The 13,953-nt window shown below is 48.4% G+C and overlaps 1 protein-coding gene across 1 annotated transcript in view; it reads right to left on the bottom strand.

The window, feature by feature from the left end:
* The window catches only part of LOC130110672 (protein bicaudal D homolog 1-like), a 68,514-nt gene that overhangs the window by 17,334 nt on the left and 37,227 nt on the right, over positions 1–13,953 (bottom strand). Inside the window, exons 2-3 of the mRNA XM_056277841.1 lie at positions 4,515–4,727; positions 208–360 (exon numbers count right to left, since the gene is read on the bottom strand). Coding sequence (XP_056133816.1) covers positions 208–360; positions 4,515–4,727 — 366 coding nt within the window. The remainder of the gene's footprint in view (positions 1–207; positions 361–4,514; positions 4,728–13,953) is intronic.

The raw sequence follows: 13,953 nt of genomic DNA, 5'->3' as shown, positions 1-13,953 counted from the left end.
TGTAGACTCGCTAGCCCGTTGGCTAACAGGTCCGACCCTTTAGTTAACTGGATAGCATAGTCGCCCGTGGTGCGGGGAACTCAGGTTTGATCCCGCCTGCTCCCTGATTTCTCTCGCTACAATAGCTAAAGTGTGAACTAAGACGCCTCTACCAGTCAAAGTAAGAAATGAAACAGAAGCGTGTGTGTGTGTGTCAACCACCCTTACCTGGTTCTGTCTGAGCGTGGAGACCAGTTTCTGCAGGGAGATGTTCTCCTCCTCCAGCTCGGTGTAGTCCTGGAGCAGCCGGGTCTCTCTGAACTTATACTCTCTGGTCTCCTCTCGCATCCGACTCCTCTGCAGCTCCAGCATCTCATTACTCTGCGGAGACAGTCCAGAGAGAAGAGCTGCTGTTACACAGGGATGCACACACAACTTAAAGGCGCTGTAATTTATACTTTTCTGTATATAACTGTGTATGCATGTTTTTTTTCCTGTATCTGTAGCTTGTGCAGCACAACTGACCTCATCTCTTTTTTTTCCTTTCTTTTGGGATTTTTCCTCGTTTTTACAATTTAAAATGTCATTTTCTCCTCAACTGTATCCAGCCAATTACCCCACTCGTCCGAGCCGTCCCGATCTCTTCTCCACCCCCTCTGCCAATCCGGGGAGGGCTGCAGACTACCACATGCCTCCTCCGACACATGTGGAGTCACCAGCCACTTCTTTTCACCTGACAGTGAGTTTCACCAGGGGGACGTAGCGCATGGGAGGATCACGCTAACCCCAGTCACAGAGAATGACTGGAATCCATCCCAGGACCTTCTTTTGCTTAGAGCAGGGGTCAGGAACCTTTTTGACTGGGAGAGCCATAAAAGCCAAATATTTCTAAATATATTTCATTGAGAGCCATATAGTATTTTTAACGTATAATAAATGAAATATGTCTTACTTTTAATGCGACTTCTGGTGCTGCATGGCGTATCGAAGTGCCGCTTCATATGTGACCGTTTCATCGATGCAATGTTATCATTGCATATGAGACATACGGCAGATCCTGCTCTCTCCACAAATGCAGATTCCTCTGCGCACGCAGCCTGGAATACACGGTAACCACCGTCTTTTTTTCTTTTCGCCCTCTTTTCCCTTACAAGGGTTGAAGCGGATAAACTAGTTGGCTATCTGATCAAATTGATTTCTTCACCTTTACAATGACCCGGACATGCTCGCGAGCCATTGGTTCCCGACCCGACCCACGGGTGACCCGTGACCCGTGACCCGTGAAATGTATCTTCAAAACTAATTTCTGTTTACTTTAAAATGACACAGTATTATTAAGAAATATCACAAGTATTTTAAAATCAGTTCCAAACTGATTTTTTTTTCAACTCAAAATTGTCTGGGAGCCATATGCCGTCACCGGAAGAGCCATATATGGCTCGCGAGCCATAGGTTCCCGACCGCTGGCTTAGAGGCACCAGTATTAAACCAGAAACACACCACGCCACCAACACCGCAAAACTGAGAGGTTAAGCATTCCTCTCTTTTTAAAGCACAAACGGGTGAAGTAGGTGGGGTTGTGGTACCTGAGTACGGACTCTGTTCCAAGTTCACATTTAGAAGGTCTTTGTCTCGAGACCAATCAATCAACCAATCAGTCAATCAATCAAAAACTAATTTGTACATTAAAATGCATGCAATGTGCTTAACATCATGTCAAAGTGCACAAATGAAGTAGGCAGTGATAAGATAAAAGAAGAAAAACAGAACAACAACACAGGATAAAGGGAATGGGATAAGGAAAAACTAAAATGACAAGGTTTAGTGTAAACTGAAACCAAAAAATTGAAATCTCAATAAAAGGGAGTGAAGAAAACACAACAATATCAGGAGAAGCTCTGAGATGGCAGAACCGGTGACGGACCAACGGAGTGTTTGAGTAATAATGACTCCGTCTCACACAGTGGAGTACAAGACTTTAATTTACTTTTTTTTTAAATTTTTGAAACGAACACCAAGTTTCCCCTGAGGAAATCAATAAAGTACGATCTAATTTGGTTTCTTTTTTTTTCCCCATTATTATTAATTTGTCTCTGAAACACTAGGAAATTTAAATCTGAAACATTCCTTTGTTGGCAAAAGACAAAAATAGTCGAAATAGTCGAAATTTTGACGATTACTATGATGGTACACTACTACAGTCACAGTCATGGTGTTTAATTGGACTCATTCTGTTCTGGTGTCAGTCTTTACACAAGTTTTGGGCCCATTGGTCTTGCCGCCTAAAAGTCTCGGCCTGGACTTGGTCTCGCCTTGGAGGGGTCTTGACTACAGGACTATAAGATGTACTGCAGCACTTTTCTGATGAAAATGGAAAAGTAAGAGAGACTAAGGGAGGGAAAAGTCTGTAAGGATCGCATCCGGGTAGCGTAGCGGTCTATTCCATTGCCTACCAACACGGGGATCGCTGGTTCGAATCCCTGTGTTACCTCCGGCTTGGTTGGGCGTCCCTACAGACACAATTGGCCATGTCTGCGGGTGGGAAGCCGGATGTGGGTATGTGTCCTGGTCACTGCACCAGCGCCTTCTCTGGTCGACCGGGGCGCTTGCTCATGGTGGAGGGGGAACTGGGGGGAATAGCGTAATCCTCCCATGTGCTACGTCATCCTGGCGAAACTCCTCACTGTCAAGTGAAAAGAAGTGGCTGGAGACTCGGGTGTCTGGGTGGCGTGGCGGGCTATTGCGTTTCTACCAACACGGGGATCGCCGGTTCGAATCCCTGTTACCTCCGGCTTGGTTGGGCGTCCCTGCAGACACAATTGGCCGTGTGTGCAGGTGGGAAACTGGATGTGAGTATGTGTCCTGGTCGCTGCACTGGCGCCTCCTCTGGTCCTCCCACACACTACATCCCCCTGGTGAAACTCCTCACTGTCAGGTGAAAAGAAGCGGCTGGCAACTCCATATGTATCGGAGGAGGCATGGGGTAGTCTGCAGCCCTTCCCGGATCAGCAGAGGGGTTGGAACAGCGACCGAGATGGCTCGGAAGAGTGGGGTAATTGGACAAGTACAACTGGGGCGAAAAAGGGGGGAAATCCAAAAAGAAGTCTGTCAGGATCCACTGTAAGTCGGCTAAGTCACACAACTCAACAGTCTGGGGACTTGACACCTCCAGCAAGCACAGCTTAAAAACTGCAAAACCAAACCATCTAGAAAACAAGGCTATTATTAAACAAGGCTATTACATCAAGCATTCGTATGATTGAGTTACGGGACGTAAACGACTGGAAGCGATGGTTAGAGGAGAGGACTGGTGGTGCCCTGTGAGAGTTTCTTGTTTTGTTTTTATCTCTTTTAATTGAGTTCAAGGGGAAATGCACTGAAAGTGAATGACTCCTGGGGGTTGAGACGAACAACGACGTGACAGAGGGTTGTTTTATTGTCGTAAATCAATATAGGCTCATCTAATAAGCCTACCGGCGTGATATAGGACATCGGAGCCAAGTCTTTGGGGAAAGCATTTGATTGCAAGTAACAAGTATGTCACAAGTCACGAGTTTTCACCGAGGTTGACTCAAGTCAGAAGTCAATAACTTTAATTTCCAAGTCCTAATCAGGTCTTAATGTGTTTTAATCAAATTAATTTCATTTCATTTTCCTAAATGTGTTTCCCCTTGTAAAGCTGGAAATAGTAAATATTATTTTATTTTGTGCAACTTTTTTTGTTATAAATTCAAATAAACATTAAAATCCCATACCACTATGGGATCATATTTTTTTATTTTTGGCAATATGGGTTCAGCTCTCAGTCCTCTGATGGGCTGCAGGCTGCAATTAAAAACAACTATAATACTATGTACCTTCTTCTTTTTATTTCTTTTTTTCCCCAATTGTACTTGGCCAATTACCCCTCTCTTCTGAGTCATCCCGGTTGCTGCTCCACCCCCTCTGCTGATCCAGGGAGGGCTGCAGACTACCACATGCCTCCTCTGATACACGTGGAGTCACCAGCCACTTCTTTTAACCTGACAGTGAGGAGTTTCACCTGGGGGGCATAGCACATGGGAGGTTCATGCTATTTCCCCCGGTTCCTCCTCCCCCCCGAACAGGCACCCCGGCCAACTAGAGGAGGCGCTAGTGCAGTGACTGGGACACATACCCACATCCAGCTTCCCACCCGCAGACACGTCCAATTGTGTCTGGTCTGTAGGGACACCTGACCAAGCTGGAGGTAACACGGGGATTCTAACCGGCGATCCCTGATTTGATAGGCAACAGAATAGACTGCTATGCTACCCGGATGCCCCTTCCCTTAACTTGTGATGGGTGAAACTGGGCAAATAACACATCAGATCACAAGTCTCAAGTCAGTTAGTGGTCACAGCTGTTCAAGTCAAAGTCTTTTTTATTTTTATTTTTTAACGTGCATCTGAAGTCGTCAAATCTATGACTCGAGTCAGATTCGAGTCCAAGCCACGGTGACTAGAGTCCACACCTGTATTGGACGTATTCGTCTGGCCGCGCTCTGGCTAGCTTACCTCTCGCAGCTCCTGCAGCAGGGTGCTGAGGTGCTCATTGTCGGCCTGCGTGTTGGCGACGGTGGCCCGGTTGTGTTTGACTTCAGACTGGAGCTCCAGCAGCCGGCCCATGTAGTAGGCCTCCTTGGTGGCCGACTCCTGGAGCAAGGTCTCCTCATTGGACTCCCCATCGGCTGCCACCTTACGCTGGGTGGAGTAAGCCTGGCCGAACGCCTGGAGGGAAGAGGGGGGGAGTGGGGGTGAGACAAGATAAGAAAGAGCAAGCCACCTTGGCACGGAGCGGGTGATGCACCGTTTCAAGTCATTTTTCCAGTTGAAAGGTCACTATGTGGTTTCACTTCAAGACGCCATGAAGCTGTTGTGAAAAAGAAAACCTGAACCGCTCTGTGAAGTTCAGGAGTAAATATTTAACCAGCGGAGGATTAATTCGTCTCAAACACAACACAAGATCAGTCAGAATGCAAATACTAACTACTGATGTGCTTTACAAAAGCAATATTTTTTCAGCAGATTTCTATTTCGGTCTCGGATATCTCACTATGGAATGAAACGCTCAACACGTGCGTCTCAAGTGATCCCCTTGTCATCATTTCCTCATTACTCTACAAATCTTAAAAAGCAAACCGAGGTTTCAGAGACAATACAACACACATATTCTCATGTCCCATATCCTCATCGTCAGTGACATGTCACCATCTGCTGCTGGTGTCAGATGAAGATGTGCCGCCATATGGCGAGGGAATACGCCCGGTCACTCTTAGTTTTACAGAACTACCACCGACAAAGCCACCAATCAAGTCAACATTTTTTTTCCCATGTAAGACTTACATCTGTCTGATGCTACCTGGTATGATGAGTGGTATAAACTCGCACCATCAGGGTGTAGGTCGGTGTATAAAGGTGGATAAAATCTGTTCTGCAAAGATGTAGGTGAGGAGAAGAGATGGCAAATAGAAGTCCACAATATAAATAGAGGCACGCTGACAATATTGGCCTCATTTTTGCTGAGATGTAACATATGACCAGCCTTGAAGGTGTGTGTGTGTGTGTGTGTGTGTGTGTGTGTGTGTGTGTGTGTGTGTGTGTGTGTGTGTGTGTGTGTGTGTGTGTGTGTGTGTGTGTGTGTCCGCACGAGCGCACATGTTTGTCGTGAGTGGGGGTCGATTCCCATCTCAACGGGCCACTGGTGAAAAGAAGATTCCACGGCTAGAAAAATGGATCATCAGGGCTGTGCTGGGCTGAAGTTTAGGGAAAATTAGAAGACATAGCAGGAGGCAGAGGGAACTACTATACGCGGCAATCTCTCCTCACTGTCCTGTAAAATCCCTCACTCTCCAATTTATGTGCTGGTCCAGAGAAAAATGGGAGTAGATGTCTGACTTTGCTTAGGCGTGACATTGAAACACTGTGCAAAGCAAAATGTTAAGTACTGCATCTTTCCCACAGGACTTCTGTCTAAGCACAGGTCAATGCAAACAGTTTCCCTTGGGTTCACATGGTGGTTTTTACACTTGAAACCATATATGGTTAGTGTGCAATAAATGAGGTCATAATGGCTTTTAACCCGGTGTCTTCTCAGCCTGCACTGAGAAGACACTAAAATAAGCAGCGTTGTAATTATTATCGGGTGGCATGGTGGCGCAGTTGTTAGCGCTGTCACCTCACAGCAAGAAGGTCCCGGGTTCGAACCCCGGGGTTGGCCAACCTTGGGGGTCATCCCAGGTCGTCCTCTGTGTGGAGTTTGCATGTTCTCCCTGTGTCTGTGGTGGGTTTTCTGAGGGTGCTCCGGTTTCCCCCACCATCAAAAAGACATGCATGTTAGGGTTAATACTCCTGTCTGTGCCCCTGACCGAGGCATGGCAAGAAGAACTGGAGTTGGTCCCCGGGTGCTGCACAGCGGCTGCCCACTACTCCTAGCTCCACAGCTAGGATGGGTTAAATGCAGAGAGTCACTCCCCCACGTGGCTCAATGAAGTATCTCAAAATCAAAAAATCACCCTGTGGACCCATCTCCCACGGGGATGAGCGTTGGGGTAGGGTGCAATGCAGGCCGGGCGACAGGCAAAGGCGGGGACCGAGACGTGCCGACTTCTGGCATCACAGACTGGTCCAGGAGGACCAACTGGGAGGAGACCCCGGGGTAGACCCAGAATTCGCTGGAGGGACTACATGTCCTGGGAACGCCTTGGGATCCCCCAGGAGGAGCTGGAGGGCATTGCTGGGGGAGAGGGACGTCTGGAGTGCCCTACTTAGCTTGCTGCCACCGCGACCCGACCCGGAGAAGCGGCTGATGATGACAGATGAGAAAGAAAAAAATCAAAAAATCAAAATTACGACTTAACGGTACAAGCCATGTGCCGATATCTCCAATGATTGAGCAAAAATTGAGGTGTCTAAATCACATTTCTGCTTACTCCCATTTTGACTTAACCCCAATAAAGACAACTGGATAAAAGCATTCATGTGACCGTCTCTGTTCATGATTGTATTACTGGTGTGTGTGTGTGTGTGTGTGTGTGTGTGTGTGTGTGTGTGTGTGTGTGTGTGTGTGTGTGTGTGTGTAAAGGTACCCGTTGTCTGAATGCTATCCAAAATGCAATCTTGGTGCCAGAGGCAACCGTCTAAGGTTTTTGTCAAGGACAAAATAAAGTAAATGATGTAATATTCCCCCCCCCCCCCCCCCAGGGCCATTAGGAGGCTAGGCACTGGGTTTTGAAAGGAGGTGAAAGCCACTCAGTCAATCTCCTCCCAGCAGGTTGAGGGGGTGACGGGGAAGGCCATTCTCCCTGCACCGCTGGAGATGGGAGGAGGCCCGGCGGTGCAGGAGAGTGGTGTAGTAGACACACATGCACGCACACACACGCACACGCACACACATACACACAGAAGCCTCTTTGTCATTTTATTAGCACCAAACCCTATTACCGAGTCTCTCCTGAGGGTCTGTACCCTGGCTAATGGCTACAACGCAAGAACGCCACACAGACACAAGAGCTCGGAGCATAATCACACAAACCGTTAGCGAAACGAGAAGCGGATCAGATTATATCACCATCAGCGGTCCATTTTATTTTTTGATTTGGAGAAATGAGCCCTCGAACTGCATCTCTAATCAAAGAAAACAGCTGAGCTGGACATATGGAGTGAAGACATGGAGATGGGGTGGGGGGGGCATGAGATTAATGTGGCTGAAACTTGCAGAATTGCAACTGCATGACGTATTGACATCCTGAATCATCAAAAAAAAAAAGAAAACTCGCCTTGGTCTTCTTCCTGTTTTGATACTATTAATAACTCCCGTTTCTGTGGTGCAGCTTTCTATAGTTGGCTTTTTTAACCTTCGTGTATCCCAGCAGCGCTCTCCATTCCTCTCTTTTTCTAACTCACTTGCCACATGAGTTCTAGGAGAGGGTAGATTTTTTCCCTTTTTCTCCCCAGTTGTACCCGGCCAATCTCCCCGCTCTCTGACTCGTCCCAGTCGCCTCTTCACCTCCTCTGCCGATCCGGGGAGGCCTGCAGACTACCACATACCTCCTCCGATACATGTGGAGTCGCCAGCCACGTCTTTTCACCTGACAGTGAGGAGTTTCGCCAGAGGGACGCAGCGCGTGGGAGGATCATGCTATTCCCCCCAGTTCCCCCTCACCCGAAAAGGCGCCCTGATCGACCAGAGGAGGCGCTAGTGCAGCGACCAGGACACATACCCACCTCCGGCTTCCCACCCGTAGACACGGCCAATTGTGTCCGTAGGGACGCCCGACCAAGCCGGAGACAACACGGGGATTCGAACCGGCGATCCCCATGTTAGTAGGCAATGGAATAGACCGCTACGCTGCCCGGAAGTCCGGAAGATTTTTAACCAAGCTCTGCACCGCCAAGCCAAACAAACCAGAACAAATCTCGCAAGTTGATCGCGGTCAAGTCTCTCACCTGACGACATGACGGTTCGTTAACTGGCGAGATTCGTCCAGTTTGCGCAGCTGCGAACGCGGCGCCGTCGCCGCACATCTTGGGCGGTGTATGAAGGGAGACGCGGAGCTACGTCACAAACCCGACCCTGTCCAATAGTTCAGCGCCATGGACAGAAAACGCTTCTGGGTGCCTGACCATCCCGAATCAGTCACGTTAGCTTACATTTGTCCGCTCGCTGACTTCATAATAACCTGTTGGGATAATGATGCCAACTTTCTCTTGAGCAAGGCACTAATACAGCGCTATCCCCGTGGAGCTGCTCGTGTGGCTGACGGTAGAAGATCTGACTGTGTGCTTTTCTAACGGGCAACACCCGATGGTGAAGGAGCAGGGAAGCGAACCCGTATCGCCCGCACCGCAGAAGACATCGCTAACCGCTCGACTAAAGGGTCAGACTCGCCAGCCAGCGGCCTGCGTGTCTTCTTATCCATCCACGTTATACTACCTCCCTCCTTCGGGAAGCGCGTCCCCGCGCTTAAGCATGTCAGCTCCTTCACGCCTCAGGGCGCATGCGCTTCCGATGGCCTTACGGTCGCTCCATCCCACTTCTGACACCAATGTAGCGAATTCGGGGGACAATGCAACCACAGGAACTGCCGCGGCCGGGAAGCGAACCCGTAGGGTCAGACTCGCCAACCAGCGGCCAGCGTGTCTACTTATCCATTGCATGGATAAGAAGCGTGAGGCGTGAAGGAGCTGATATGCTCAAGCGCGGGGACGCGCTTCCCGAAGGAGGGGGGTAGTGTAACGTGCATGGATAAGTAGACACGCTGGCCGCTGGCTGGCGAGTCTGACCCTTTAGTCGAGCGGTTAGCGATGTCGCCTGCGGTGCGGGCGATACGGGTTCGCTTCCCGGCCGCGGCAGTTCCTGTGGTCGCGTTGTCCCCCGAATTCGCTACAGTATGTAGCTTAATATATTGTAGTGAATTCGGGAGGTAACCACAGGCACTGATGTGGCCGGGACGCAAAGCTGTATCGTCCGCACTGCGAGAGTGGTCGCTAACCGCTCCACTGAAGGGTCCGACTCGTTAGCCAGTGGCCAATGTGTCTACTTACCCATGCACGTTGTTGCAGCTGCCATCAGGACTGTGTAGGTAACATATAGCTAGCAGAAAGCACTATTAACGGGGACAAACTGATACACGGTAGCCATCGGATCTCTGGTCTCACTGGAATGCCAAAAAGGGCAACCGGCCGTTTATTTATTGAAAAGAGAGTAATCACCCGCCCCCCCCTGCACAGTGACGTCAGCATAAGGGCATTCAAGACAGACAGTGTTCATCGGTGTTCAACACCCCCACTTGCTCTTAGGCTGATTACAGTATGCAGTTGTCAGGTACATCTAGCAAAGAAAATTAAAAAAAACATCTTACATACCAAAAACAAAAGAAACAAACTTGTCAAGCAGAGCTTTAGTTACAGGTTTAATCAAAATATCTGCAACCATGTCTGATGTGGGGCAATACTCAATAGTTATCCTTCCATTTGGTGCAGCTCCAAACCATATTGTGCAGCAACCTGCATTAAACTGCGTACAGAGGTCATATCAGCGGTTGGGGAAAAGGTCTCACTATAGTCTATCCCTTCAATTTGACTATAGCCTTTAGCTACATATCTTGCTTTATATGTGGTTTCAACTGGGTTTTCCTTAACGCTGTAAACCCATCTGCCCCCCACTGCATGTTTACCTTCTGGCAATGTTGTTAGGGTAAAAGTGTCATTTTCCCTCAGGGAACTCATCTCATCCTGCATAGCTTTAGCCCATAGTGAGGACTCTGGTGAGCCTAGGGAAGGTTTGAGGGTTTGGGGTACATCACCAATAACCCTGTAACAGTAGTCAACGCTGGTTAAAACCTGGTCATCACACTCATAATCATCTAGATAAGGGGGAGGTCTCCAGTCTCTCCTTGGACGACTACCTTCCCCACTCATGTTGGTGTCTGACTCACATTGCTCTACATCTTGTGTACTCTGACTTGTCATCTCGATTTGTGGTTGGGTCTTAGCGCCCTTTCTAGGCAGAACACATTCACTGGTTTCCTGGTCTGTCTGAGTCTGACATTCAGTAGCGCTCTTTGTAATGAACTTCACCAACCTGTTCTTAAACACTTTCCCTGTGTCTGGATAGTATACCAAGTATGCAGGACTTTTCTTGTCATAACCAACAAAAATACCCTTTTCACATCGGGGATCGAGCTTTTTCTTATTTTGTTTGTATGCATAGCACGCAGAGCCAAAAATATACATTTTGGAAAGATCAGGCTTCTTCCCGGTCAACATGTAGTATGGAGTCTGCTCTACACGCCCATTATAACATCTGTTACGGATAACCGCAGCAGTCTGAACTGCATATGTCCACAGTTCTTTCGGTAGGCCACTCTCAAGCAACATACATCTAGACATTTCAAGCAATGTTCTCCAGCTTCTCTCGGATGTCCCATTTTGATGAGGCGAGTAAGGGGTCGAGGTCTCGTGTCTAATGACATTTTTGCTAAGCAGTGACTGAAAATCTCTCGACATAAATTCTGTACCATTATCTGATCTGATACATTTGATTTTGCCATAAGGTGCAACGTCAGCAAAGAACTTTTCTGTGCCCTTCACTGTGTCGCTCTTGGATTTCAAAAAATAAGTAAACATTGCTCCTGAATAATCATCAGTGAATCCCAAAATGTACTTGAATCCATCTTTGGCTGTTGGCTCTATAGGGCCAGCTAAATCTGTGTGCACCAGTTCAAGTGCGACTTTAGCTTTTACACCTGCCTCTCTATTTCTGCTTTGGGCAAATTTACCTTGAATGCATTATTTCACATGGCACCAAGTTACACTCAGTTTTGCCTTTAACACTCATTCCCTTATTGACACTTTCCAATTTTAACACATCATCATAATTGCAGTGACCAAGGATTTCGTGCCAAGTCTGTACATCATAGCATGCATGACATTCATCATTTTCATCATTCTCGAGTTCATGCTCACCATTGTCGTAGGTGTTCAGGTAATAGAGCCTGTTGCGCTCGCTGATGTCGAACCTGGTACCGTCCTTATGGACGAGCCGGTCTCTGCCTTGTTGAAAGGTCACCGAGGCACCGTTTGCAGTCGCTGTCTTCACGGAGAAGATGTCCTGTGGGTAGGAGGGAATGTGCAGCGCTCCCCTCAACGTCGCTTTCACCCGTCGGCCGTTGGTGTCCTCCAGAATCACCTCCGCGTCTCCTCTTCTCGTGGCAACACCCGTTGTCCTGGTCCCGTCAGCCAGCTCCAGGGTGTGTTTCGCTGGCTGGAACGTTGAGTCGAAGCTCTTAAACTTGCGTTGGTCAGTGATGATGTGGGATGTCGCTCCTGTGTACACCATCAGGCCACCTTCGGAGCCCTCCCGCTGTCCGTCGCTGACCCGGAATGCGAACTCGTGCTCCTCTTCGTCGGCGGTAAGTATGGTGGCGCGCTTCACGTCATCCCTCCTCCTCCGTCTGCATGCGGCGTCGCTGTGTGTTGTGCTCCTGCAGAGAGTGCACCACTGCCTGGGCCGCTGGCCCCCCTGGTCGTTTTGCTGACAGGCCCGGGCAATGTGACCCCTCTCCCCGCAGGAAAAACAGGTAACGTTCGCTCTCCCGCCCGCCCCGAGAATAGCAGTCACCTTCATCACTCCGTCATCAGGTTGCGTGTTCAGCTTCTCGGTGTTCTCAAAGCTTCTCAACTTAGCTCGGAACTCGGAAAAAGTCATGTTGTCATCAGCTTGGGTGGTGATATGAACAGCAAATGGCTTAAACGAATCGGGAAGTCCTTTCAATAGCATAGCGATTAGCAGCCCGTCGCTCAGAATCTCGCCTGCGTTTCTAAGTGCTGTTATCGCCGTTTCGGCTCTGATGACATAGTAACAGTCTCGATTGCTGCCTTCTGCGGCGTGGTTAATTCAACTTACAAGCTTATCACACGAGGCTTTCCTTTACCTGCGTAGTGTTCTCGGAGCAATTTTAATGCCTTTCGGCCATCATCTGCCGCTTCCCTCATGATCAGAGAGAGACTAGTGTCATCCAAAAAGTGGATCAATTCAGCGAACGCTTCCTCATTTCTGCTCTGCTCGCTCTCCTCGTCATAATCCGCGTGAGCTGTGTCGGGCTCGTAAAGGATGCAGTCCTTCAAGCCTTGAAGGCGCAAATGTCCCAAAACTTCGTTTCCCACAACTCATATTTCTTTTCGTCCCCGTCAAAAAACAGTCTGCTCCAACGCGTTCCCACGTCCCTCCTGGGCCCATAACCTGTTGCAGCAGCCATCAGGACTGTGTAGGTAACATATAGCTAGCAGAAAGCACTATTAACGGGGACAAACTGATACACGGTAGCCATCGGATCTCTGGTCTCACCGGAATGCCAAAAAGGGCAACCGGCCGTTTATTTATTGAAAAGAGAGTAATCACCCGCCCCCCCCCTGCACAGTGACGTCAGCATAAGGGCATTCAAGACAGACAGTGTTCAGCGGTGTACAACACACGTTACAATATTTAGAAGAAATTTGGATATGGAGCCACTGAAAATTAGCCCCCTAGTGGCCATGGCAGGCATGGACATTATTAGGTCGCTTTTAGCGGGGCTGTGGCCTCCCTAAATTTCATATCAGCCATTATGACAAGACAGAGGAGAATGTCGCCTTTCCAGAGATGAGATGCCAATGTTATTGTTCTAGTCCAAACAGAACCAGAGATATGCCATTTTACATATCGGATTTTACCAATGCATGTTGGGAAAACTAAGTTCCCAGTCCCTTCTGGGACATTATTCATGTTATGTATGGATGAGGCTATTCTACCAGTGACCACTAGGTGGCACCTGTATTCTATATTGCTGTTGTCTGGGTTGTAACCAACAGAAGAAGAGTTCCTAGTAAAGCATGGAAATGAACAGCCGTGTGTGCGTTGTGGTCCCTGCATCGTGTGTGAAATTGTTTACACCATAGTGTTATTAGCCAGCTACATAATATAAATTGGCGACGAGATGTGGAGTAGAAACTTTTAGGCACCAAATAGCCATGAAAAGGGAAGTTTTCTACTTGTTTGGACGAAGTCATCCACGCAGTTGTAGCTAATGCTAGCATGGCGCTAGCCAACTGACTAAACTTGCTAGCTGATGAGCAGTGGCAGCGGAGAAGAAAGGGAAAAGGAACCAGAAGGACGCATCATGGCGGGAATTATTGGCGGTATGGAACCATTTGAGGAATCCGGTGAACAATGGGCAACGTATATTGAGCGTTTTGAGAATTATATCCTGGCTAATGAGATCAGGGATGCTAAGAAGGTGCGGGTTCTATCGAGTGTGATAGGGCCAAAGACCTACGGATTATTGCGCAGTCTGATTGCTTCTGATAAGCCTGGGGAGAAGACGTATGGTGACATTGTAAAGGTGTTGAAAGGACATTTCGCCCCCAAACCGATAGTGATAGCAGAGAGATTCCGTTTCCACAAGAGGAATCAGGA

Source organism: Lampris incognitus, chromosome 3, assembly GCF_029633865.1.
Source record: "Lampris incognitus isolate fLamInc1 chromosome 3, fLamInc1.hap2, whole genome shotgun sequence".
Taxonomy (NCBI): Eukaryota; Metazoa; Chordata; class Actinopteri; order Lampriformes; family Lampridae; genus Lampris; species Lampris incognitus.
Note: the sequence above shows the minus strand (reverse complement) of the source record. Positions and strands in the feature narration are given on the sequence as shown.